This window comes from Raphanus sativus, chromosome 5 (genome assembly GCF_000801105.2).
Source record: "Raphanus sativus cultivar WK10039 chromosome 5, ASM80110v3, whole genome shotgun sequence".
Lineage (NCBI taxonomy): Eukaryota > Viridiplantae > Streptophyta > Magnoliopsida > Brassicales > Brassicaceae > Raphanus > Raphanus sativus.
This window is the reverse complement of record NC_079515.1, coordinates 4878082-4900967: the sequence shown is the minus strand read 5'-3', so window position 1 is coordinate 4900967 and position 22886 is coordinate 4878082. Positions and strand designations below refer to the sequence as shown.

Sequence of the window (22886 nt, the reverse complement as noted above, 5' to 3'; positions counted from 1 at the left end):
AAGTTCTGTAGCAGTCCTAAAAGATCATGTCTGAATTACCTGAATGGATTCAGCACAAAATACATATCTAAATTACCTGTCATATTCGAATTGGGGTACCCGTTCAAAGCATTATTGCACCTGTTTCTACATCTTAACTCCTTTGGTCTTGTTAAACTAATACTGGTGTTATGCAAGTAAACTTAAACAAAGGCGACCCTGTTATATCAGAAATTCAAGTCGTTAAATATATAAAAGAGGAAGAAATACGGGCCAGCCTAGAGATATGAGTCAGGTAAACAATTTGCAGAAAATACGGGCCAACTTGTTGATTGTTATGTTTAACTTCCTTCTCATTTGGTCAATTTATTAATTACTTCATTTGTTTCTAAAACACGTATGTTTTAAAAAATTTACACTTGTTAAAAAACATAAGATTGTAGTTATGAATGAATTATTTCTCATAATTTTTAACCAATAAAATTTTAATAAATATAATTATATTCTTTGAAATATACAATTTGTCATTAATCAATATATTGAAAATATAAAATATATTTTTTTAAAATGATTTTTTTTCTAAAACGTGGATCTTTTGAGAACGGATGGAGTAGTATTTAGCCACAGAAATAGAATACTATAACAAAGCACTAAAGAAAATGACTTCCTAATAAAGACGAAAGACCAAGATATGCTTCTTAATTTGATTACAAGTTGCAAAGACGCTAATATAGTAATCATATATATGATCCGTGTCGTTCATGCTTAGCTAATGAAAGAAATTGCAAGTTGGTATAGTCGTTGTTTATCATTGAAATATGGAGCAACTTTTTTTTTCTAACACTAAATATTTCTATATTTTTTTTTTTGAAACACAAAAAATAAATCCGCTGCCGGGCTTGGAACCCGGAAAGTTCAGCTCAAATATTTCTATACTAGGTGATTTTACCGTGCTCATGCACGGATATAAATATTTATAAAATAAATATAATATAATAATTAATTTATATATAATTTAATTTTAAATTAACTTATAAGAGTATGCATAATTTTTATTAATAATATTAAATTATTTTAATTAGACATGTAATTTTAGATATATTATATCTAGTCTATTTTTAAGAGTCGATTTAGTTATCATTTAGGTATATTGGATTGCATTTATTTCTCTGAATTCAACTATAATATTTTTGTTCTAAATATATTAAAATTTTGATTAATTTTCTTATTTTCATTTATGTTGGTTGTCGTCTTCCTTAATTTTAATATAACTTATTATTTTAGATATAAGGTTGATCAGTCTGTAAGTATATTGAGTTAAATATATTCTTTCAAATTCAAAATTAAATATAATTATTTTATTTTTATGGTTTACGTGGTCGGACTAATAAAATTAAGTATCCAGGCTCCGTTTACTAAAAATTCAGTTGATAATTAATATATAATATGTTATATATAATTAAGTTAAATCAAATTAATTTTATTATCATTTAAAAATGCATGTATGATCATAATATTTATCAAATTATATGTTCATTTAAAAAATATATATATTAAAAAATAAAAGATGATCAATAGGAAGTTACAAATATAAGTAACTAATATATTTGGGAAGCTCATGAACACATATCAATATTTACAATAGATTAAAAATATTTAATAAATTCTAAATAATTTTATGTCTTAGATTTATTGAAAGGTAAACTAAAATTTATTTTAATTAATCTAAAAATAAGAATTCATATTTAATTTGGTATTTTGATTATAGTTATATTAAACTCAGCAAACATAAAAACATTAAAAAATAAAATTTAATATTAGGAAAACATAATTGTAACAATGAAAATATAATATATCTACCTCGTTAAAGTATATAGTGTTATGTTATTTAAAATATTTTGTAATTATTTGATCAAAAATAGTCTATTGTTAAAATGATAATTTTTAATATCCCTTAAAAATAAGCAGTAAAAATTTGTGATTGTATTTGAGAAATCATATTATATAAGTAAAATATAATTTATAGATATTATTTCTGTAGATATTATAGTCAACTAAATATATGAAAGATAAAAAAAAAAACATTTCAATAATACTAATTATAAACTATTTTTAGTCAATTAAACATATATCATTTTATGCTACTTAATTATTTTATGTAATCATCTATGAAATTAGATATATTATCAAAATATTTCTATTGCTTTGAATATATATATATATATATATATATTGTATTGTTTAAAAACTATGTTTTAAAATAAATAATATTTCTTTTTCTAATATCAAGATTATCTTTCTGAAAGTTGTTTTTATGAAATCACATGATATACATATATATTTTTTTCATCTAAGAAACAATAAATATAAAGCAAGTATTTTATTACTTCAAAAGTATACTTTATGTTATTTAAAAATAATTTTAAAATAGAATATTACTATCTTTTGAAATTTCTTTTTTTAACTAAATCATATTATATATACATATATTTTCGTTTTTAAATTCAATTTTTAAAGTTTATAATTGTTTTCTTTTTAATATATATGTTATGTGGAAAATTTTAAAAAGGAAATTAAATAAAAAAATAACAGTATTTAAATGTAATATTTTTAATTCATTAATGGTATCAATGTAATCAACTATCGTGAGAGTTAACGTGAGCGCGACATCTATTTTTAAGGTTTATAAATGTTTCTTTTTTAATATATATGTTATATGGAAATTTTTAAAAAGGAAATTAAATTATAAATAATAGTATTTAAATGTAATATTTTTAATTCATTAAGGGTATCAATGTAATCAACCATCGTGAGAGCTAACGTGAGCACGACACATAAGAAACTTACTTCTCAAATAATATCCCCTAGACTATATTTGCGAAGTGATTTTGCCATATGTCTTCTTTACAATCGTTTTTACAAAAACAATTGTGACATGGCTATTAGATTGATGACATGTCATATGGTTAAATATGATATGGACAATTACATTTAATGCTGATATATTTTTTTGGAAATCTTTTTAAAATATATCAATAACTCATATATTACTTTTAATATTAATTTATATTTTGGTAAATTTGTAGAATATGTTAATAACTCGTGTAAATCACCATTAAAATAAATTTATTCAAATATGAAATTTTAAATTTCGAAATATTATATAATTTTACTTTTATAACTATACAAATTTTATTATCTAAAATTTTCTAAATTTTCTGCATTTAAAAAAAAATATATAATTTTTTAATCGTAACATCGTTAGTTTCTTTTAGATATCTACAAATTATATAAATATTGTTTAGTTTTAATTTTTGATAACTATACAATTTTTATCTCCTAGACATTATTTACGAAGTGATTTTTCACATGTGCTCTTTACAATCGTTTTTACAAAAAAAATGTGACATGGCTATTAAGATTGATGACATGTCATATGACTAAATATGACATGGAAAAATACATTTAATGCTGATATATATATTTGGAAATCTTTTTAACATATGACAATAACTCATATATTACATTTAATATTGATTTATATTTTTGGTAAACTTTGTTGAATATGGTAACAACTCATATATTACATTTATTGTCGATTTATATTTTGGAATTTTTTTAAAATATGGTAATAACACATAAATCATCATTAAATAAATATATTTAACTATGGCATCTAAATTTCGAAATATCATTTAGTTATTTATTTTAAAATTATAAAATTTTCAAAAAATGTATACAATTTTTTTACAAAATTATAAAATTAAATCGTAAATCATTAATTTCTCATATATATATCTACAAATTTTATAAGTATTTTTCATTCTAATTTTTGAAAATTATGCAATTTTTACATATTTATTTAATATATTTAATTAAAATAAATATATAGAAAAATCTATCTAAGCTAAGAGTTTTAAATATATACATGCATATTCTTAAATATAATTTAAAATAAACAAAATTATTTTTATCTTTATTTTTATGTTTAGTTAAATCAAATTTATACTAAAATATTGATTAAAAAAGGAAATTTACAATATTAACAAAAAAATAAAAAAAATTTATATTTATCTGTTAAAATATATTTTAAATTTTTTTTACTGCACATGGTGCAAGAAGACACCTAGTTATAGAGATTTAGAAGCAACTTGTTAGGTATGGAGCAACTTGTGAGGTATTTTTAACATATATGTCTCTTGCATTTATTCAACTCCACAACTACCATTACCAAAGCCGTTTATAAATTGGGAGTAGTATTGTAACATCGTAAATATTCATATATACAAAAGAGCGAGTAAACAGTAAAAAATGGTAGAGCTAGAAGAAGAAGAAGAAGAAATACAGCCTTTGTGCAAGGTCATATGCCCTAGATCTCATCCAGATCACCTTCACACCCTCTCTTTCCGAACCGGTAAAGCCATTACCTGCTATTCTTGCGGGAACCAATCCAAGGTGTATTACTACTGCACCACATGTGATGCTAGTTTTAAAAAGGAGTGTCCCTTTCATTCCAACAAAATAACACACCCATATCACCTCCAACATCCTCTCACCTACATTCGTCTAAACACTAAATCTGACATCAACAACACTATCCAAACCCAATCCCCTTTCATCTTCGATGCATGTAGCTGGTGTGGAAACAAACCTGACACATGGGTCTACAGCTGTTATATTTGCAGCTTTTGCTTGTGCGTACCTTGCTCTAAAAATACTCCACCTCTTACCATACCAAACCCAAAAAGCCATCACCATCCACTTCTCTTCCTCCCTCGACCACTCTTAGTTCCATGTGATGCTTGTGGATTGGTTAGGGCATCTGAAGCAAGTTACACTTGTTTCCAATGTAACTACAGGTACATGAGGGTTGTATGATCTTACCACGCGCCATCAAGCTCACACGCCATCCACATCGTCTTTCTCATACCCCTTTTCTTCCACCCTCAGTTTTGTGGGGTTTGTTACAGGGCGGTTGATGTCAGGTTCGGACAGTATTCATGCGACCGTGAAGACTGCTCTTATGTAGTCCATTCCAAATGTGCAACGCATAACGAAGTTTGGGATGGGAGAGAGCTAGAATGGAAACCAGAAAGCCAAGAAAAGACTGAAGATCATGATGTTGCGTCGTTCAAGAAAGTAGGTGATGATCTCATAAAGTACTTCAGCCATGAGCATCATCTAAAGCTCGAAAGCTACGACGGTGTAAGAGACGCCAAGAAGCAGTGTGAGGCGTGCATCCTTCCTATTGATCCTCGTTGTTTCTACGGTTGTACTCAATGTGATTACTCTCTCCACGAGGTATGTGCTGGTCTTCCACGAGAACTGGATCATCCGTTGCATAAACACCGTCTTGTCCTCGACCCTAATCCTATAGACGACTATGACTACATGAATTGTTCAACAAGTTCTCGGACGTCCAGTGGTTTCAGGTACAAGTGCATTGAACGAGAATGCAAGCTTCGAACATTTCATATAGATCTTCGATGCATTTTAATCCCTGAGTGCAGTTTCACCCACAAAAGTCATGAACATCCTCTCTTCATCTCGGTGTCATACGGTCTTGAAGGTGGGCCAAGATGCAATATCTGTGAGAAAGGATGTGCGAAAGCTATTCTACGTTGTAGTAAATGCGCATTCACCATGTGTTTCCGGTGTGCCACCATTCCTACAGAGTTACACTACACACGCGACCATAAGCATCCTCTCTCCCTTTGCTACAGGGAAAGCGTTGACGATGTTTGCAAATACTCGTGTGAAATATGCAAGATGGAAGTAGATGCGAAGAAATGGTTTTACAAGTGCAACCAATGTTGCGTTACAGTCCACCGTGAATGCATATTTAATGCCTCCATTTATATGAAGTCTGGTTCTACCTTCGATTGGAATGGTTATCTGGTGCGAACCGGTTCCACCAACTGTCCTACACGACAGATTTGCGCTATATGCGAGGAACGTTGCATGTTCTCTGTATGCTACACACTTATCCTCGAGGAAGGCTGGGATGATAAGGCTTTGTGTTCTTTCAGGTGTTTACGTGCTGCAATGTGGAGAATATTACCTGAAGACATGTGATCATTATCTTTTCTTTTTCTTTTTCGTTTTCATACTTGCTGTAATCTCACCGGTGGTGTGACAGAATAAATCTCATTGTACTTGTTGATTATCTCCATCTTTTAATCAAGTTTACAAGAATGATTGTGTTTGGTTGAGGATCTGATGAGCGTTTATATAAGTCCTGCTTTGTGCTTGGTTCATGTCCTTTAGTTAGGAGCTTTGGTGCAGCAAGTCAGATGTTTCATTCTTCTGATTTGGTTTTGATAGTTTTGGCATCCTTGTATAGCAATCTGATTTTAGTAGATGCATGATGGTATATTTAGCGCTTAAAACAATTGATCTTAGGCTGTATCATAAAATGTACATTTATTTTTTGGGTTAGTTCTCTACAGAACTTTTAAGAGTATTTGAAATAAAGTAATTGATAAATGGTAATCTATCATAAATGATCATCATAAAATCATTTATGATACAGTGTGAGTAAATTTTTTTTTTGGGAGCAACGTGAGTAAACTAGAACATGAAAAAACAATGTAGTATATGGTTATTAAACAAGTCTATCAAGCCTAATGTTGTCAGATAAAAGATAGGGCTCACAACACTAACCAGTGTTCTAAAATTTGGTTTAGATAATGTTTATGTGCTCATTTAGACAGCAAATCAAGCATAAATAAAATGACTTTTTAGATCGATAGTTTTAAAAATCAGTGTAAATATTCAAAAAAGAAAAAAGTTTAGGCATCAGCTGAAACCAAAATTCTCTATAAAACGTCTAACGATTTATAGCGGTTCGTCTGGTTTGTGGAGTAAACTGCATTATAAAACGTCTAACGATTTGTTTTAATCAATTTTAGAAGAAAAATTGAGAGGGTTGGTTTACTTGCTTAAAGATTATGATTTGATTTGATGAATAAAAAGCCTTCTTTTAATAGCAAACCGGGACACCACTGTGATGCTTGGGACGTTCTATGAACAAACCGGGCCGGTCTAGTCATAAGTAAATCCATTTTTTTCCGTGGTTGGTAGGAACGATAGGGTTACTAGCGTCATTTAACCATCTCAACCACTTGCTCGTGGTCTGAAAGAAAAAAAAAAAACAATGTGTCGGAGGAAAGGCGCAGCCTTTTTTGTCTCCGCAACTTCACCATCTCGGCCTTTCGCTGCCCGGAGGGGTTCCCTCTTTCTCAGTTACGAGAGCCTTCGCTCACAGTTTCCAATACGCACACCATTTTGTTTACTCCTTTGTGTATCATCAACTCTACACGCCTCTGAGCACCATAAGGAGGGAGGAGGAGGAGCCGTCTCATCTTGTCTTCTTACTTTGGCTCTTCCCACACTTTAAAAGGCTTCTCTGTTTTGTCTTTTAGGGTTTTTTCTTAATGACGGGTATGGCACTTGAGTTATCTGTTCTGGGTCGGTCTGTCGTTAGCGCAAAAGCCTCAAACCTGAAGAGATACGGTCCAAAATCAAATCTTTCTGGTAGACATCTCACGAGAGCTGAGCTGCACTGCCCTGTGACGATATCTAAAAACTCCAGCTTGAGTTTTAGATTCCGACGAAGCTGTGAACTCAGCAGCTACAGAAGTCGCTTTACGCTGTTTAGCTCGAGTCAGTGTCGTCACGATGGTAGTAATAGTAGTAGTCAACAGAGTTCGGATTCTGAGGAGCTGGAGTCGATCAAGGTTCTGCTGAAACGTGGGATTGTTATAGGAGCTGTGGTGTGTGGTGTTTACTTGTACGGATGCCAGAAGGTGTTGGCATCGACGAGCGGTGTGGTGGAAGCAGGGTATGAGGTGTTTGGTCAGAGCGTGGTTTTGTTCAAGAATGCTTTGCCGAAGATTTACCAGGTTCTTAGGGTTCTTAGAGAGCAAGGTCTGATATTGGCTGCGCTGCTCAGCCTTTCGGCGTTCTTCTCTATGGCAGAGACGTCCATTACCACTCTATGGCCGTGGAAGGTAAGATCATGTCTCAGTTCTGATTGTGAGTTCCTTTGTGTGATACAACTGTGAAGATGTTATCCCTGATTGGTTTTTTGAGAGTGCATTTGTGTCATCTCATGTCTCCTGTATAATCTCTCTAATGTTATAGTTCACTGATCTGATTTTGCTGTTTGATGTGCGGTTACATCACAGGTGCGAGAGCTGGCTGAGAAAGAGCCAGAGAATGGTGTATTCAGAATGCTCCGTAGTGATGTTACAAGATTCTTGACGACTATTCTCATTGGAACAACGTACTGTATCTTTTCTCCTAGATGCAATTTGTTTTTTTTTTTAAATATGTCTCTTATCTTAGGTCTTGTGGTTTGATTTTAGTGTTGTGAATATTGCGGCAACTGCCCTGGTCACCGAAGCTGCAACAGCTATATTTGGGGAAGCTGGTGTTAGTGCGGCCACTGGACTGATGACAGTACGCCTCTTCTGTTTCTCTGTCTATATTCTTTGATTAGCATTATTGTTTCCTAAGTTGTTATTCTTCCATGACTATATATATAGGTGGCTATACTACTTCTAACTGAGATTACTCCAAAAAGTGTTGCGGTTCACAATGCTCAAGAAGTTGCAAGGATTGTGGTAAAGCTTTAAATCAACCGGCATTGGTTTACTTATAACAAACTTGTGTGCATACATGACTTATGCTGTCTCACTGTCCATCTAGGTCAGGCCAGTGGCGTGGCTTTCCTTAGTATTATATCCTGTTGGAAGAATTGTCACATATCTTTCAATGGGAATACTGAAGATTCTTGGTTTAAAAGGACGGAGGTAATGCATCAGCCTTTCTCCTTGTTGAAAAGTAAGTGGAGGATTCGAGTTGTAAATCTCTTGTCTTTTTTTTCGTGCGTGTGTCAGTGAGCCGTATGTTACTGAAGATGAGTTGAAACTGATGCTAAGGGGTGCAGAGTTAAGTGGCGCCATTGAAGAAGAGGAGCAGGTATGAGTTTTTCTTTGTTTTGTTTTAAAAGTCTATTACAACATCTTACATACATTATAATGATTTGCTTCTGCAGGATATGATTGAAAATGTGCTGGAGATAAAAGATACACATGTCCGAGAGGTGATGACTCCTCTTGTTGATGTTGTTGCAATTGACGCCAGCGGCAGTCTTGTTGATTTCCATAGCATGTGGGTGACCCATCAGTACTCAAGGGTGCCTGTGTTTGAGCAGCGTATAGATAACATAGTGGGAATCGCATATGCTATGGATCTTCTTGATTATGTTCAGAAGGTTTGACTGTTTTCTTTCTCTTTAAAACGTATTTTGTGGTGAAGAATGAATTATATATCTTGTTTTGATTCTTTGAAGGGTGATCTGCTAGAAAGTACTTCTGTGGGAGACATGGCACATAAACCTGCCTACTTTGTCCCCGGTAATCATCTATGTATTTTGCTTTTTTAGTTTTGATTACATACTTCTCAGGGAAGGAATCAAATGATATATATTATATAATGTTAATGTTTTGCAGATTCAATGTCAGTTTGGAATCTTCTTAGAGAATTTCGCATAAGAAAGGTTCACATGGCTGTTGTCCTTAACGAATACGGTGGAACCATTGGTGTATGTGTAGCCCACTCTTCGTTTATGCTTCTGTACTCTCTCTTTTTCACAATTTGCTAATCTTTTTCTCTTTCTCTCTCTCCTATCTAATTTGTTTTCTGCAGATAGTAACTCTCGAAGATGTTGTGGAAGAGATTGTTGGTGAAATATTTGATGAAAATGATTCAAAAGTAAGTGTCCTAGTTTCAAGTCTTTTACACAAAAAATCATTCTAGATAACTTACTGATATGCTAAACTTATCTTACATAACTTAATAGGAGGAGATTCAGAAGAAGACAGGGTATATTGTGATGAGAGACGAAGGGGTATATGATGTTGATGCTAATACATCAATTGATCAGCTATCCGAAGAACTGAATATAAAGATGCCAGAGGTAATGTAGTTTTTTAGCAGTTGCTTTGATACCTCTTCAGTGTAGGCTACTTACAATGTTTTGTTTTTTTTTGTGGGAAGCAGGGGATTCAGTATGAGACAGTCTCAGGCTTTGTGTGTGAGGCCTTTGGTTATATCCCGAAAACGGGAGAGAGTGTAAAGGTTGTTCTTGAAAAGGAGAACTGGGAAGAGGAGGGTGAAGAAGAGGAAGGTAAACAGGAGAAGCAGGAGCAGAAGGAAAAGCACCAAATCTATAGAGTTGAGGTATTATACTGAGTAATCAAAATTTTATGTGGTTTCAGTGAAAACCCATCTTTTAACTGATTAAAGAAGGTCGTTTTTAAAAAACAGATTCTAGCAGGGAATGCAAGGAAAGTGAGTGCTGTCAGGTTTGAAAGAGTCAACGACATGGATCAAGTGTCGGAGGCAAAAGATGTAAGAAGCATGGTTCCTAAGTTCGTGAGGAAATGGAGCAGTGAAGAGGATGATGGGAACTCGTCACACCAAGAAAAAAACGAGGATGCCGTCTCAGATGATGAACATGTATTGGCTGCTGATAATAGCAACAAACATTGAATGAAACAACAGTTTTTCTTTTCTTTTTCTTTTCTTTTTTCAGTTTCTTTGAAAAGGAAAGAGGAACAACTACAGACTTTAGAGATGTCAGAGCTCTTTAACTCAAATTAAAAAGTGAGCTCACAAATACAGGAACCAACAAACAAATCATGAGAAAGTATTGAGTGGGTTCAATAACGTGAAGGTTCTTGCTGCCACTGACTGATCAGTGTGCCCCAAGTCTTGAACGTGTGTGTTCTTTTGGTGTAGTTCATCTATGATGAATTTTACTTGCCGTCTCTTGTTTCACTTTGTAATCAGTTTGATTTTCCCTTGTTTATATGATCAGTCTTTAATGTTATTGTTCTACTTGTGTGACATTACGAGTTTTTTCTTTTGTTTTACTTCTCCTCAAATGTATAAAAGATTTAACCTAAACGTTAGATGAAACAAAAACAAGAAAACTGAATAATACAATCTCTGTCTCTCTCTTTTCCTCCACCTTTTCTCTCTACACAAACCTGAATCCAAAAGCTTTTTGAGAGCTCGAGTTTGATCACAAGTTTCTCAGGTTTTAACCACAAATCTCCAAAAGAGTTATTCTTCTTCTTCTTCTTTTCTTCAGAACATACACAACTTGAGGCACTAGACTATACTAGCCTCTTCAGTGCCTCCACCACATTTGACACTTGTGGCCTAAGTCCAGGCTCCGACTGCAAAACACACACAATAACAATAACAATCCAAGTCTAGAGAAACACATATAAACACATATAGAATCGTCAATGACTTTATACCATTACGCAGATGGAAACTATATCCGCAAATGCCGAGACAGATTCTGGAGCGTATAGTCCACACAACGCAGGATCAACCATCTCCTCTAGAGTTTCCATCTCTTTAAGCTTCGGCTTTGCCCAACGAACCAGAGACTGTTCTGCTTTGGGCCTTTCACTGAAAGATTAAAGGCAAGCAACAACATTTTCAGACACTTGAAAATAATGCTACATATTACATCAGAGGCTATGTTCTAAACAAATGTTTAATAACTGAACCTGTCATAAGGCCTTCGACCGGTTAGCAGCTCCAGCATCACCACACCAAAGCTGTAGACATCGCTCTTTAATGTGTAAGCTGAAGGATCTGTGCATTCTGGAGCATTGTATCCAACTCCAAGATTCTGACTTGTCCGCTGCAGTTTTCAAGAAAGAAGACATCAGTTTGGAAACATCTATGTGTCTCTTAGTGTTAATGTTTTGAAAGAAGCTCACATGGTGAAAGTTTGCCAAGCCATAGTCTGAGAGATGAGGAATTAGATCACTGTCCAGTAAAATGTTTGATGACTTGATGTTCTTGTGAACTAATGGAGGTGAACACACTTCATGAAGGTACCTGAAAAAAAAGTAAAGTTTTGCTTGAGAGTGAAGTATCTGGAAAGTTAAATTATTCTTGTCAAAGAAACTTTTAGACTAATTACTCTATAGCTTGAGCAGTTCCAAGAGCAATTCGGATTCTTGTGTTCCAAGTTAACGGTCTGCTGAAATCATCAGTCTGGTGAAGGAACCTGTTAAGTGATCCACTTGTGAAATACTCATAAACAAGCATGTTCCTTCCTTGCTCTGAACAATAACCAACGAGCTCAGCCATGTTAGGGTGGTGAATGCTGGAGATGTTGGACACTATGTGTGAAAAATCTTCCACATTCCTTTTCCCTAACAGTGAAGAATCAATCTCTTTCACTGCATATTTCTGTTTCAAGAAACGAATGTAAGATGATGATGAAGAAACAAAGAATAAAAGGATGTAAGGAGGGGAATACAAACCCTTCCATCTTCATATTTAGCTTTATAAACACGTCCAAGAGTTCCTTCACCGATTAGGCGATTAGGCGAGAAGCCAGAAGCAGAGTTCTGCAGCTCCACGAGCGTAAACGCTTTGACGCCGCGTGTGTCAGGAGAGTCTTCAAGGCTAGAGAAACGACCAGAGGCTGCAACCACCGGTGTAGAAGAAGGTATGAGGTGGAAAGTAGGAGAGTTCTTGAAACTGACAGAAGATGTTCTTCTAACAGAAGGCTTTGTCTCTGTCGAAGCATTAGAGTCAACGGTCTTCTGGCCTCTGAAGTCATCCACAGAGTCGTACTGAAGCACCTGAGAAGGCTGTGGCGTGAAGAGCGGTTTGCTTCGGTTGTTTCCTCCTTTCTCTTCGTCGAAAAAGTGAGAAGAATGATGAGAGTTCTTTCTTCTAGTGAACAACGCAATCACTCCTGCTGTGAAAATGAGTCCACCTATGGTAGATACTGCTACTATAAGTCCTGTGGTCAGAGCCTTGTTGCTTACTCCAACACCTCCTGAGTTTCTGTCTACACGGCGAGTCCCCGGAGGTGGTGAGGGAGGTCTACTGCTTGACCAACGGTTTCCTCCAGTTCTGACCAAGAAAGTAAAGAAAAAACAAACTTAAATGACATAATCTTTTGATTGTGTTCAATATAGAGAAAGGAGAGATGAAACATACTCAAGGTTTCCAATGTTCTTGAGCTCGTTTGGGATCCAACCAGTAAACTGATTGTTTGCAACGTTTCTGCCATTGGTCAAGATTCACATAAGAAACATTTAATTGAAGAAGAAAAGGTTAGAAGCTTGTGTTAGTATTTATTACTTACACGTCATCGATTTGAGGGAGGTCTCTGAGTGAATTTATAGAGCCTTTGAATTGATTGTCTTGCAAATGACTGTAAAAGAGAGAGTAAATGGTGAGTAACAACAATATACAAGAACTACTTTCAAGTGTCATATTCTTACATTGTTTTAAGTCCTGTTAGATTAGCAAAACTCTGTGGTAGCTTCCCTGTGAGTTGATTAGAAGACAGATCACTGCAAAAAAGAAAAAAAACATAGAATCCATGAGGTTAATGGAATCTCTAAGAGTTAGCATGTGTGTGTGTGTGTGTATATGTGACTCACATTGTTTCAAGTTTTGGAAGTTTTTGAAACATGTCGCTAAGTTCACCATTGAGGTTGTTACGACCAAAGTTTCTGAGCAATAAAAAACAAAAGAAAAGTATGAAACAAATGTGGTGATACTTTGGGAAACGAATCCAGTTTAAGTGTCTACGGCTTACAGGTAAGTGAGGTCGTTCATGAGAGAGACAGAGTATGGCACATTACCGTTGAAGTCATTCTCAGAAGCATCTCTGCATTGAAGAAAATTTCATTCTAATAACACATTGTGTAGTGAACATCAAAAGAACTTGAATAAATGTCATTTAAAGATACTTACAGATAAACAAGATTCTCAGGAAGCTGATAGGGTAAGTTTCCGTTAAGATTGTTCTTGCTTACATCACTGTTATACAATTATGACAAAAACATAACATGTAGTTTAAATGCCAACCTAAACCTGATGATCAAGATGTTGAGAGTTCTTACAGGTAAGTGAGTGATTTCAAGTTTGCGAGCTGGTAACCTAAAGATCCACTGAGTCCACGTCCCGACACCTTTCTGCAAAAATAAACAGAAGGATAAGCAAATCAAGAATCGATTTAGAGAAAGCCATTTTGGTCTGATGAGAGAGAAGAAATAACAAACATTTCAGTAACAGAAGAGCCCTTGCAAGTAACGCCATCCCATGAGTCACCACAAGGATCACCTCCACTTGAAGACCAGCCATTGAGTTTTGATGGAGAGTTCATGCTCTTATAAGCGTCATTAAGAGCCGAAACTACAACAAAATCCATATAACCCATTTATGAATTTATGATCAGGAGGACAGAAGATGTTTTGTTACATAACCATTTAATAACCCTTTCTTGAATTAAAAAAAAAGATTGAATAAGACACTTACCGTCTTGGCTATCTGTTTTTGCAAGAACAAGGGAGATGAAGATTCCAAAACATGAGATGAAGAGTATCATCATCAACCGCTGAAGATTGGGTGCCATTTTTTTATTTTAGAGATCAAGAATCTTGGGGAAAGCAAAAGAGATGATGATGATGATGATCCAAAGAGAAACCCAGCGTTGGTTCCGGGTTTCCTTGGGGATGAAGGAAACACAGGAAAACCAAAGGAGAGGAAGCTAGATAGGTCATGAAAAGAAAGAACACAACAAATTTTTGGAAATGGTGAGGTGTGGCAGTTAACCAAAATTGGCAAATTCAGTTTCTTTCTTCTGTTAATTGTTTTTTTTTTGTTATGACGTTAATGAGTGAAAAGGCGAATAAATCTGGACGTGTGAATAGAGAAATGTAAAGCTAAAAATGAAAGCAGGCACCGTAACATTAGGAGACAGACCACAACTGGTGTCTGAGGAGTCCGATCTAACTGCAACACACACATTTAACACCTAAAGTTTTGTTTCAACGTTTATTCAAGCACATGTGTGAACCCCATCAACAACAACAAAAAAAAAGACAAAAGGTTTTGTCTGAATATATGTTCTCCATGCTAATATACACACTCCCTTAGTAAAAAGGGCTATGTGGAGAAGAAACAAAACATATGGAGATGAATAACGCTGAGAGCTTTTGATTAATGGGTGTAATCTGCATGTTTATTAAATACTGCCTTCAAAGATATATGAAGCAACTTTACAAGATAGCAACATTATGTTGTCTTTCATACATAATCATCTTCTTCTTCTATCAACCCCGAAGAGAGAGAAGGGTACATAACATTGAAATGAGGGAAATGAATCAAATTTATAGCTAATGGGAACATAAAAAAGAGAGCCAAAAGAGGCTTCTTTACTTTACACAAGAAACTAGACTTTGTCAGACGTGAAGTTCCATTTGAATACCCCCTTCTTAGAACCAAACAAGAGATCATTATGAGAAATTGAAAACATAAAAGTCTTTGCTAATTTCTTGTCTTTTACTTACTTACTTAACTAGTTGGATTGACCACTACAGTTGCTGTAACTGCATCTGGAGATGAACTTGTTTTTCCTCCTGCTTCATCCAACCGGACAACCTGAGCAAAACTTTTAGACATGTTCTTGATCAAGTCTGTCTGCAACGCAGAAACAGAAGAGGGTTTATCTTCGCTTTCCACTACTCCAGTTGGCAACAAGCTTGGCTGTCTTCTCGCCTTCCGTTCTTGAATTATTTTCTCCCTCTCTTCATAAAACTCAAAATCATCCAAGATTGACGTCTCAGCATCGTAGCTCTTGAATATCTTCAGCATCTCGATGCCCTGCTCCAGTTTCACCTGTAGTTTTTTTTTGTCCCGTTGTGAGTATGCAATCGTATCTTATGGACAAGAAGAGAGAGTCTAGTCTACTTACTTCTTGTGTGTCACGACTGTTAGTCACTGGCTTATTGTCGTTGTTTTCCAATATAATGTGGCGGAACTGACTGTTTGGAACATCTTTGATAATGTGCCACTTCACAGGGAACTGTCCACTCCATTTGTCTTGCTGCCAGTAATCAACGCTCTTCTCGAAATCCACAGGTCCAATCATCTCCGCTACACCACAGAACTGAGAGCTAGCGTTTACCTGCAGTTACACAACAACAACAACAACAACAACCAAGTAAGCAAATCTTCAGAAAGATGTTTTTGCTTGATCCAATGGTCTTACAGAGAAGAGAAGAAACACTGGACAAGATTCTTTCTCGTCCTTGGCCTCACGATAAGCAGCATCAAGCTTTTTGTTGCCGTTGGCGGTGCTAGCCCATACATTGTACTTGATGCTCTTGTGAACGTTGTCTTCACTGTAAGACTTGATTATGAAGAGCTTAGCGTTATTGTAGTCCGTGACAAAATCAAGATTCTTGTTGTTGGAGTCCTCAACCTCCTTTGGACTGCTTTTGTTATGTTTCTTAGTGTCAGAAGAAGCATCAAGCTCCTCTGATACCAGAGTCTTGGGCTTAGAAGCCCTTGGTCCTCGGTTTTGCTCGTTGAGGATGTCAAAGTTACCATTATAGCCACCACCACCACCACCCAGGGATGATGGATCACTGACTCTTCCACGTCCTCCTCGAATGTTGTTGTCAACACCACCAATCCAGCTTTGGTTTACCATGCCAACGTTAGAAACTAGTCTACTTCCACCATAGTTAGAGCCCTGGCCATGACCACCACTATGCATGTAACCTCTGTTATTATTATAAGAGTTTGAACCAGATCCAAAACCGTAAAACGATCTCTGTCTCTGTTGTGAGCCCTGACAAAACCAAAAGGACAAGGATCCAACTTTCAACACAACCATTGGTCTTATCCATGCGTTAGATTTAAAAAAAAAACAAAAGTGGAACAAACCATGTTGTGGTGGCCATATGATCCAAATAGTGGCTGAGGAGATAAAGCTGGTGAAACAGTAGAAGAATATCTGAGCATATCAGAAGACTTGGACCAATCCGACCATATCCCCCCATCAAAACCTTGCTGCCAACCAAGGTTTGGCTGGTTTCCATTAAACGGTCCAATAGGATGAGGATGGTAGGAAGGTCTTGGTCCCATGTTATCACCTTGTTGGTCAACAACGCCGACAAGGCTGGTGAGCTCTGGCTGATGAACTACCTGCTGGTGGTGGTGGTAATAAGGTGATGCACCTGAAAACGGAAACTGCTGTGGCGAATACAACTGCCCCTCAGAAGGTAAGGGACTTGCAGCAGGCGAGTATGGTCCATATGGCATTTGAGGGTTGTATCCGTATCCGGTTTGGTATACCAGAGAAGCATTCTCATTGAAGCCAACCTGGTTTTATCATAGAGAGAGAGAGAGAGAGAGAGAGAGAGAGAATATGAACAAGTTAGGAAAGGTTTCAAAAAGAATGAATCCTAAAAGTGAAGTTTTATAGTAAGTAGTACACACAGGAGATGTGATGTCCAATCCTTCAACATTGACATAGGAAGAGTACTCGTCCCATTCACCTGTGGGGTTTTCATAACCTGCCTCTCCAACACACATAGGAATCACCATTAGCTTCTATACATCCCATTAAAAAAAGTTCAGGAACTAGAGTAATGATTCATGGGGGTAAAAGAAGAGCTTATGCTATTTCTTTTTATTTTGATACTAATACTTAAACAACCACTAAAATATGAAACATCTATACCAAATACTCAAACTCCATGACCTCAGAAGATACAGTGTATTTGGAGGTTTTAGGATCTGATCAGAGAAGCCAAGGAAAAAAAGAAGAAGAGAGGAAGATGAATCAGAAACCAACCTCTGTAGTAAAAGCCTTGTGCTTGAGGAGAGAGGATGCTGCTAGGTAAGTGTCCAGCAAGATCACCAGTTAAACCATAAGGTCCAGACAGTGGAGCAACTTTTGCTGGATGAACTACAACTGATGCAGATTCCTGAGAGGGCTCGTTGTTCCCCGGGACAGGCTGAGATAGAAAAAACCAAAGATTCAAAGTTATATCATCCTCTGTGGATATTCATTACAATAATAACACCAGAGACAAACAAGATCAACTACCTGCTCCTTCATGATGTCCAGATTAGCAGGTTGCTCCTCTGTGTCCAATTCATAAACAAATAAAACTTAAATAAGTCGGTGGGAAAACATTCATGAACACAAAAGATGAAGATCTTGCAAACAAAAGCAGATCCTAGTGAAACTAAACTAACAATACATAAATAGCAAGTTTCCAGCTTAAGATAGAAAGAACACAGATCCAAGATTTTAACAAAAGGTGATGTAATTCTCCACTAGAATCATGCTCTAGTAAACAACACAGTATATTTTACGAGACCAATACCAACAAAAAAACTGAACAAGAAGCTCATAATTCTAGAAGCCAAATCCAGATCAACGAACCCTAACACATCAAAAACATGACTCAGCCCCCACGTCAACAGATTAGTAGGAAAAGGAAAGGCAGAGAATTGAGAAGATGGGGTTGTCAGTGACGTTACCAGAGGTAATAAGATCTGTGGCGTGTGATGGAGTCGTTGCCATGAATCTGATCGTAAGGCCAAGAATAAGGATCTGATTCAAACAAACAAACAAAAAAACAGAGGAAAGGGAATTTATAAAAAAAAACAGAATCTTTTTATGTAGGGAAGGTCAAGGGGATCTTTCCACATATGTAAAACAATACGTACGGTAAGAAGATTACAGTAAAAAAAAATTCAAGTTTGCTTTGTGTTTTTGTGTGAAAAGAAGAAAAAAAAAACAACTTTGTTGCTAATAATGATGATGCACAAGCAAAGTGGAAGAAGCTTCACCTTATGTTAATGTGTCGTCTTTAAAGGGCAAAGCTTTAACTACGAAGAGATGAGAGAAAGCAATGGGCATTGCCCTTCTCTTTCCTCCTTTCCTTTGTCGAAAATGGAAACTACTATGAATGATCTTTTTCTTTTTTTTTTTACTTTCTTTTTTTAGTTGAGGTTGTTTTCTTGGGGACTCCGAGAATCTTTATTTTTTTTTCTTGTTCTTTAGATATTTATTATTTTTATATACAGTATGTATATGTAGATCAGTCGTGGATATATGAGTAATGATCCAAGTTTGTATGATTGATCTAAGAGACCAAAGGATAAGGCAAGCCGCACGACCACTTGGCTCCTACGTGGTAGTTTTAAACTAACGGTTTTCAACAGGTGAGTGAGTTACACTTGATGTAAGAGCGCGTAGCGTTAAGAAAGACGGAGCAGTGAGGTGTGAGTGAGAGACCAATCAAAGCAAAAGACAAAGAGTACACTTGTCTTAGCCTCCTCCGTAGCCCACAATCTCTTCATTTTGATTTCTCTCATTTGGATAAATTTCATCTCTTTTTGTTCATATTTGAAGATGAGTTTTCTCTGATTTGATTTCGTGAAAAGTTTCAAACTTTGCGCTTCTGATGTCACATTTGCTGGATTATATAGGAGGGGGAAACTCCTCGAAAAGTGTCGAGCTTTCTTATGCCAGGAGTTACAAGACTTTATCATCCTTGTCTCCTCAGGTCCGTTTCTATTCCTCTATCCTTCGGTATAAAACTCAAACAGCCGTTTTGTTACTCCAATCACACAGTTTTAGTTCACAATTAAGAAACATGTTATGTTTGCTTGGATTTTAGTTTCGGTTTAGTCAGAGATGGAACAATGGATAACTCCCAAGGCTGTGTTCTGAAGCTGATGAAGGCTGAGTGAGGGCTTGACGATCGATCTATCATGTAAAAAAAAGCTAGACACTTGCAGGTACTAAATTAGTTTGCGTCTGACCAATTTTACAAAGTACAGAGTACCAAATTTAGCTGAATATCTCTGATAATATGTACAAGTATAGACTAGCCAGAGAAGAAAAAGAGGTTTAAATCAGAGGAGTAAAAGAAACTGGGTTTTAAGTAACAGTGAAGCTGATGGCATTGTGTGTCTTGTTTGGGCTTCTCCTTCCATATGAGTCCCTAATATGTCTCAGCATTATACTTAAAAAGTGAGACTCTTATTCCATGGGCAGGGGAATACAATAACCGAAGCTCTGCGTATGCAGATAGAAGTTCAAAAGCAGTTGCCTGAACAACTCCAGGTAATAACGATTACACTTTTGAGTTCAAGTATTTGAAGAATTGTTGTGATAACCAATCCCGTTTAAACGTCGCAGGCTTTAAATATCCTGAGAGGTAGCAGGTTTCTTCAAATATGTGAGTATATGGTCTAGTTTTTTTTTTATGTGTAATCTGGTACAAGGAATGTTGGTGGCCACTGAGAGGAGATTTTGTATGTAAATATGTAATGTAGATCTTTTTCTGACGCGTGTAAGTAAACTCATTTAAAGTCATTAGTGGAATTTTTCATTAATTACCATAACTTAAGGAGATAAAATATAAGAGGCATATCCGCCTTCCCTCTCTCTGTCTCAGAAACAAGGGTTTTCGTTTCTCTTCCGGTTCTTGTTGCCTCCTGTTTATCCGAGACTCGACCCTTAGACTCAGTCAGGTAATCTCTTATCCACGTTCCAAGCCGTAGATAAACATTTGGTGAAAAAAGAGTTGTTTGCTTTGATCTTATTTTTTTGTTTGCTTTGATCTTATTTTTTTTGTTTGCTTTGATCTTAATTTATCACTAAGGGGTAAGGAGTGTAGGTTCGATTTTTCTTTTTTTGTGTGACTGATGATGAATAGCTTCCACCATTTCGTTTTACTCGTCTGATGATTGCTTGAGAGCATTATGCATGGAGTTTTATTTCATTGTAAAGTTTAAAGTCTCTGTTTTTTTTTTTGCTTCACTCTCCATGAACATGCAAGGGGGTTTTCGATCATTCTGTTTTGCATTTCATCTAATGGCTGGCTCTAAACTAGGTGAATCTTTTAAGGACCGATACTTTTCATCATGGACATTCATGACCACGGAGTTTGGGTGGACGAAAACGAAAAGCGTGTTCAATGCAAATACTGCGAAAAAGAAATGAGTGGCTTCAACCGTCTCAAACTCCACTTGGGTGGTACAAGTCGACGTATGACTCCCTGTACCCAAGTTACATCTACCGTTAGAGAGGCGTTTCGTGATGATGTGGTTACCAAGGAAGAGCCTGGTCTCACTCCTGCTGCTCCTAAGACTAAGAGAGTTGGGGAAGTCCAAATGGGTAATAATGATCATCATAAGCGTGGAAGAAGAGAAGAGGATCCATATGTGGAGGAGGAGGAGCCTAGTAAAGAGTTCTTGTTGTCAAACAAAGTCCAAAAGTGCATTGGTCGGTTCTTTTATGAACACTGTTTCGATGATTTTTCGACTGTGGATTCTCTACGCTTCAGAGAAATGATTGATGCAACGTCTCTTGTAGGTGGTGGTGATGGTGAGATGCAGCTTAAGATCCCTGATTCTCATGATTTAAACGGACGTATGCTTCAAGAAACATTGAAGGAAGTGAAAGATCATGTCAAGAAGATCAAAGATTCGTGGGCCGACACAGGTTGCAGCATCTTGTTGGATGCTTGGGTTGACCAGAAAGGCCATGATCTGGTTACTTTCGTCGCAGACTGTCCAGCAGGTCCGGTTTACCTGAACTCATTCCATGTTTCCGATATGAAGAAAGACGTCACTGCCTTAACGTCGCTGGTAGATAGGCTTGTCGAGGATGTTGGAGTGCATAACGTGGTTCAAATCATCGCGTGTTCAACCTCTGGCTGGGTCGGTGAGCTAGGCAAGTCTTTCAAGAGTAACAACCTGAACGTTTTCTGGTCAGTCAGTGTGTCCCACTGCTTAGAGCTTATGCTGGTGGAGATTGGGAAAATGGATTGGTTTGGAGACGTACTTGACAAGGTCAATAGCATCACAGAGTTCATCAACAACAACCCTTTGGTTTGGGAACGTTTCAGTCATGGAACAGTCTCCTCCTCTGAGTTTGAGTTTGAGTTTGTTAGGCCTTATCTCACTGCAGAGAAGATTCTCAAGGCGAAGAAGAACTTGGCAGCCATGGTTGCTTTTGCTTCCCCGGAGTTGAACAAAGAAGAGGGCATAACAGTGTGCAAACTGGTGAAGGATTCGTCCTTTTGGGAATGTGTTGAGAGACTTGTGAAATCCACATCTCCTCTGATTCGAAGTCTACATTTGTTTCTTACTGCCAGCAGTCAGCATGTTGGTTATGTCTATGACACTATGGATGGGATTAAGGAGAGTATAGCCGAGGAACTCAACAACGAGGAACTATGTTACAAGCCGTTATGGGATGTGGTTGATGATGTCTGGAACAACCACCTTCACAGTCCTCTTCATGTTGCCGGTTACTTTTTGAACCCGGCGGCTTTCTACTCAACTGACTTTCAGAATGACACAGAAGTTACAACTGATTTTGTCTCAGCTGTGGGTTGTTTAGTGCAAGAATGCCGCGTTGTAGCTAAAATTGGCGGACAGCTTAAGATGTACAGGCTCGGTAAAGGCTGCTTTAATGAGGCCAGTCAAGCTGATCAGATCACTGGAATCGCTCCAGGTATGTGAGCTTCTTGATTTTTTTATGTTGTATTGTGTTGTCATGTTCTTGGATCTATCTTTGCAGTTGAGTGGTGGACTCAGAAGGCGAGCGAGCACCCGGAACTGCAGAGCTTCGCCATTAAGGTTCTGAGCCAGACGTGTGAAGGTGCGTCGAGGTACAACCTGAAGAGGAACGTAGCGGAGAAGCTGCTGCTTACCAAAGGAGTGAGCCCTTGTGAGAAACAGCACTTGGAAGAGTTGGCGTTTGTTCATTACAATCTTCATCTACAAAGCTGCAAAGCTAAACTAATGTAAAACTCATATTGTGCATATTTTAGTTATTTAGGTTGAATGTTCATCAAACCTCATCTTTTGAATCAAATGCTAATGTAAAACTCATATTTTGAATCCATGCCTGATGAATCAACCGGATATATCATATGTGCTTTTTGAATTGTGATGCTTTTAGGAAAATATACACATGAATCTAACAGGTCTAAGACAAAAAAAAAAAAAAAAAAAAATCATAC

General features: G+C 36.3%; 5 protein-coding genes across 14 annotated transcripts; 3 read left to right on the top strand and 2 right to left on the bottom strand.

Moving 5' to 3' along the window:
* Positions 1–4863: 4863 nt before the first annotated feature.
* Positions 4864–6054, top strand: LOC108857852 (uncharacterized; the record flags this gene model as incomplete). Its single annotated transcript, XM_057010736.1, has 1 exon — positions 4864–6054. A coding segment is annotated over one exon (1191 nt), but the record flags the coding sequence as incomplete, so codon positions are not given.
* A 1066-nt stretch (positions 6055–7120) lies between these two features.
* Positions 7121–10879, top strand: LOC108805184 (putative DUF21 domain-containing protein At3g13070, chloroplastic). The gene is made up of 13 exons (XM_056985920.1): positions 7121–7991; positions 8169–8266; positions 8349–8442; positions 8529–8606; positions 8692–8795; positions 8883–8964; positions 9041–9259; positions 9338–9401; positions 9498–9589; positions 9694–9759; positions 9848–9964; positions 10048–10227; positions 10315–10879. The coding sequence occupies exons 1-13, from the start codon at positions 7416–7418 to the stop codon at positions 10537–10539; spliced, it is 1995 nt and encodes a 664-aa protein (XP_056841900.1). The 5' UTR covers positions 7121–7415; the 3' UTR covers positions 10540–10879.
* A 19-nt stretch (positions 10880–10898) lies between these two features.
* Positions 10899–14673, bottom strand: LOC108860215 (protein STRUBBELIG-RECEPTOR FAMILY 4). Its single transcript, XM_018634118.2, has 15 exons — positions 14359–14673; positions 14103–14235; positions 13944–14015; positions 13795–13860; positions 13637–13708; positions 13479–13550; positions 13317–13388; positions 13178–13246; positions 13030–13095; positions 12342–12942; positions 11996–12267; positions 11790–11910; positions 11574–11710; positions 11316–11472; positions 10899–11231 (listed from the first exon to the last, which is right to left on the bottom strand). The coding sequence occupies exons 1-15, from the start codon at positions 14453–14455 to the stop codon at positions 11169–11171; spliced, it is 2070 nt and encodes a 689-aa protein (XP_018489620.2). The 5' UTR covers positions 14456–14673; the 3' UTR covers positions 10899–11168.
* Positions 14674–15046: 373 nt separating this feature from the next.
* On the bottom strand, positions 15047–18836 carry LOC108862027 (YTH domain-containing protein ECT3). 4 transcript variants are annotated; one of them, XM_018636037.2, is made up of 9 exons: positions 18694–18836; positions 18382–18454; positions 17942–17979; positions 17687–17849; positions 17329–17405; positions 16774–17211; positions 16094–16678; positions 15797–16009; positions 15047–15720 (listed from the first exon to the last, which is right to left on the bottom strand). In XM_018636037.2, the coding sequence occupies exons 2-9, from the start codon at positions 18422–18424 to the stop codon at positions 15397–15399; spliced, it is 1881 nt and encodes a 626-aa protein (XP_018491539.1). In that variant the 5' UTR covers positions 18425–18454; positions 18694–18836; the 3' UTR covers positions 15047–15396. The 4 variants fall into 4 exon arrangements, with proteins under 4 accessions (XP_018491539.1, XP_056841901.1, XP_018491541.1 ...); XM_056985921.1 differs by lacking the exon at positions 18694–18836 and having other exon boundaries at positions 18382–18604; XM_018636039.2 differs by lacking the exons at positions 18382–18454; positions 18694–18836 and adding an exon at positions 18284–18375.
* Positions 18837–18963: 127 nt separating this feature from the next.
* Positions 18964–22810, top strand: LOC108862028 (uncharacterized). Of its 7 annotated transcripts, none has more exons than XM_056985923.1 (7): positions 18964–19412; positions 19527–19647; positions 19907–19975; positions 20051–20090; positions 20310–20385; positions 20762–22375; positions 22442–22810. In XM_056985923.1, the coding sequence occupies exons 6-7, from the start codon at positions 20779–20781 to the stop codon at positions 22669–22671; spliced, it is 1827 nt and encodes a 608-aa protein (XP_056841903.1). In that variant the 5' UTR covers positions 18964–19412; positions 19527–19647; positions 19907–19975; positions 20051–20090; positions 20310–20385; positions 20762–20778; the 3' UTR covers positions 22672–22810. The 7 variants fall into 7 exon arrangements, with proteins under 7 accessions (XP_056841903.1, XP_018491545.2, XP_056841904.1 ...); XM_018636043.2 differs by having other exon boundaries at positions 20051–20204; XM_056985924.1 differs by having other exon boundaries at positions 20051–20385; positions 20748–21139; positions 21230–22375.
* The last annotated feature ends 76 nt before the right edge of the window (positions 22811–22886 follow it).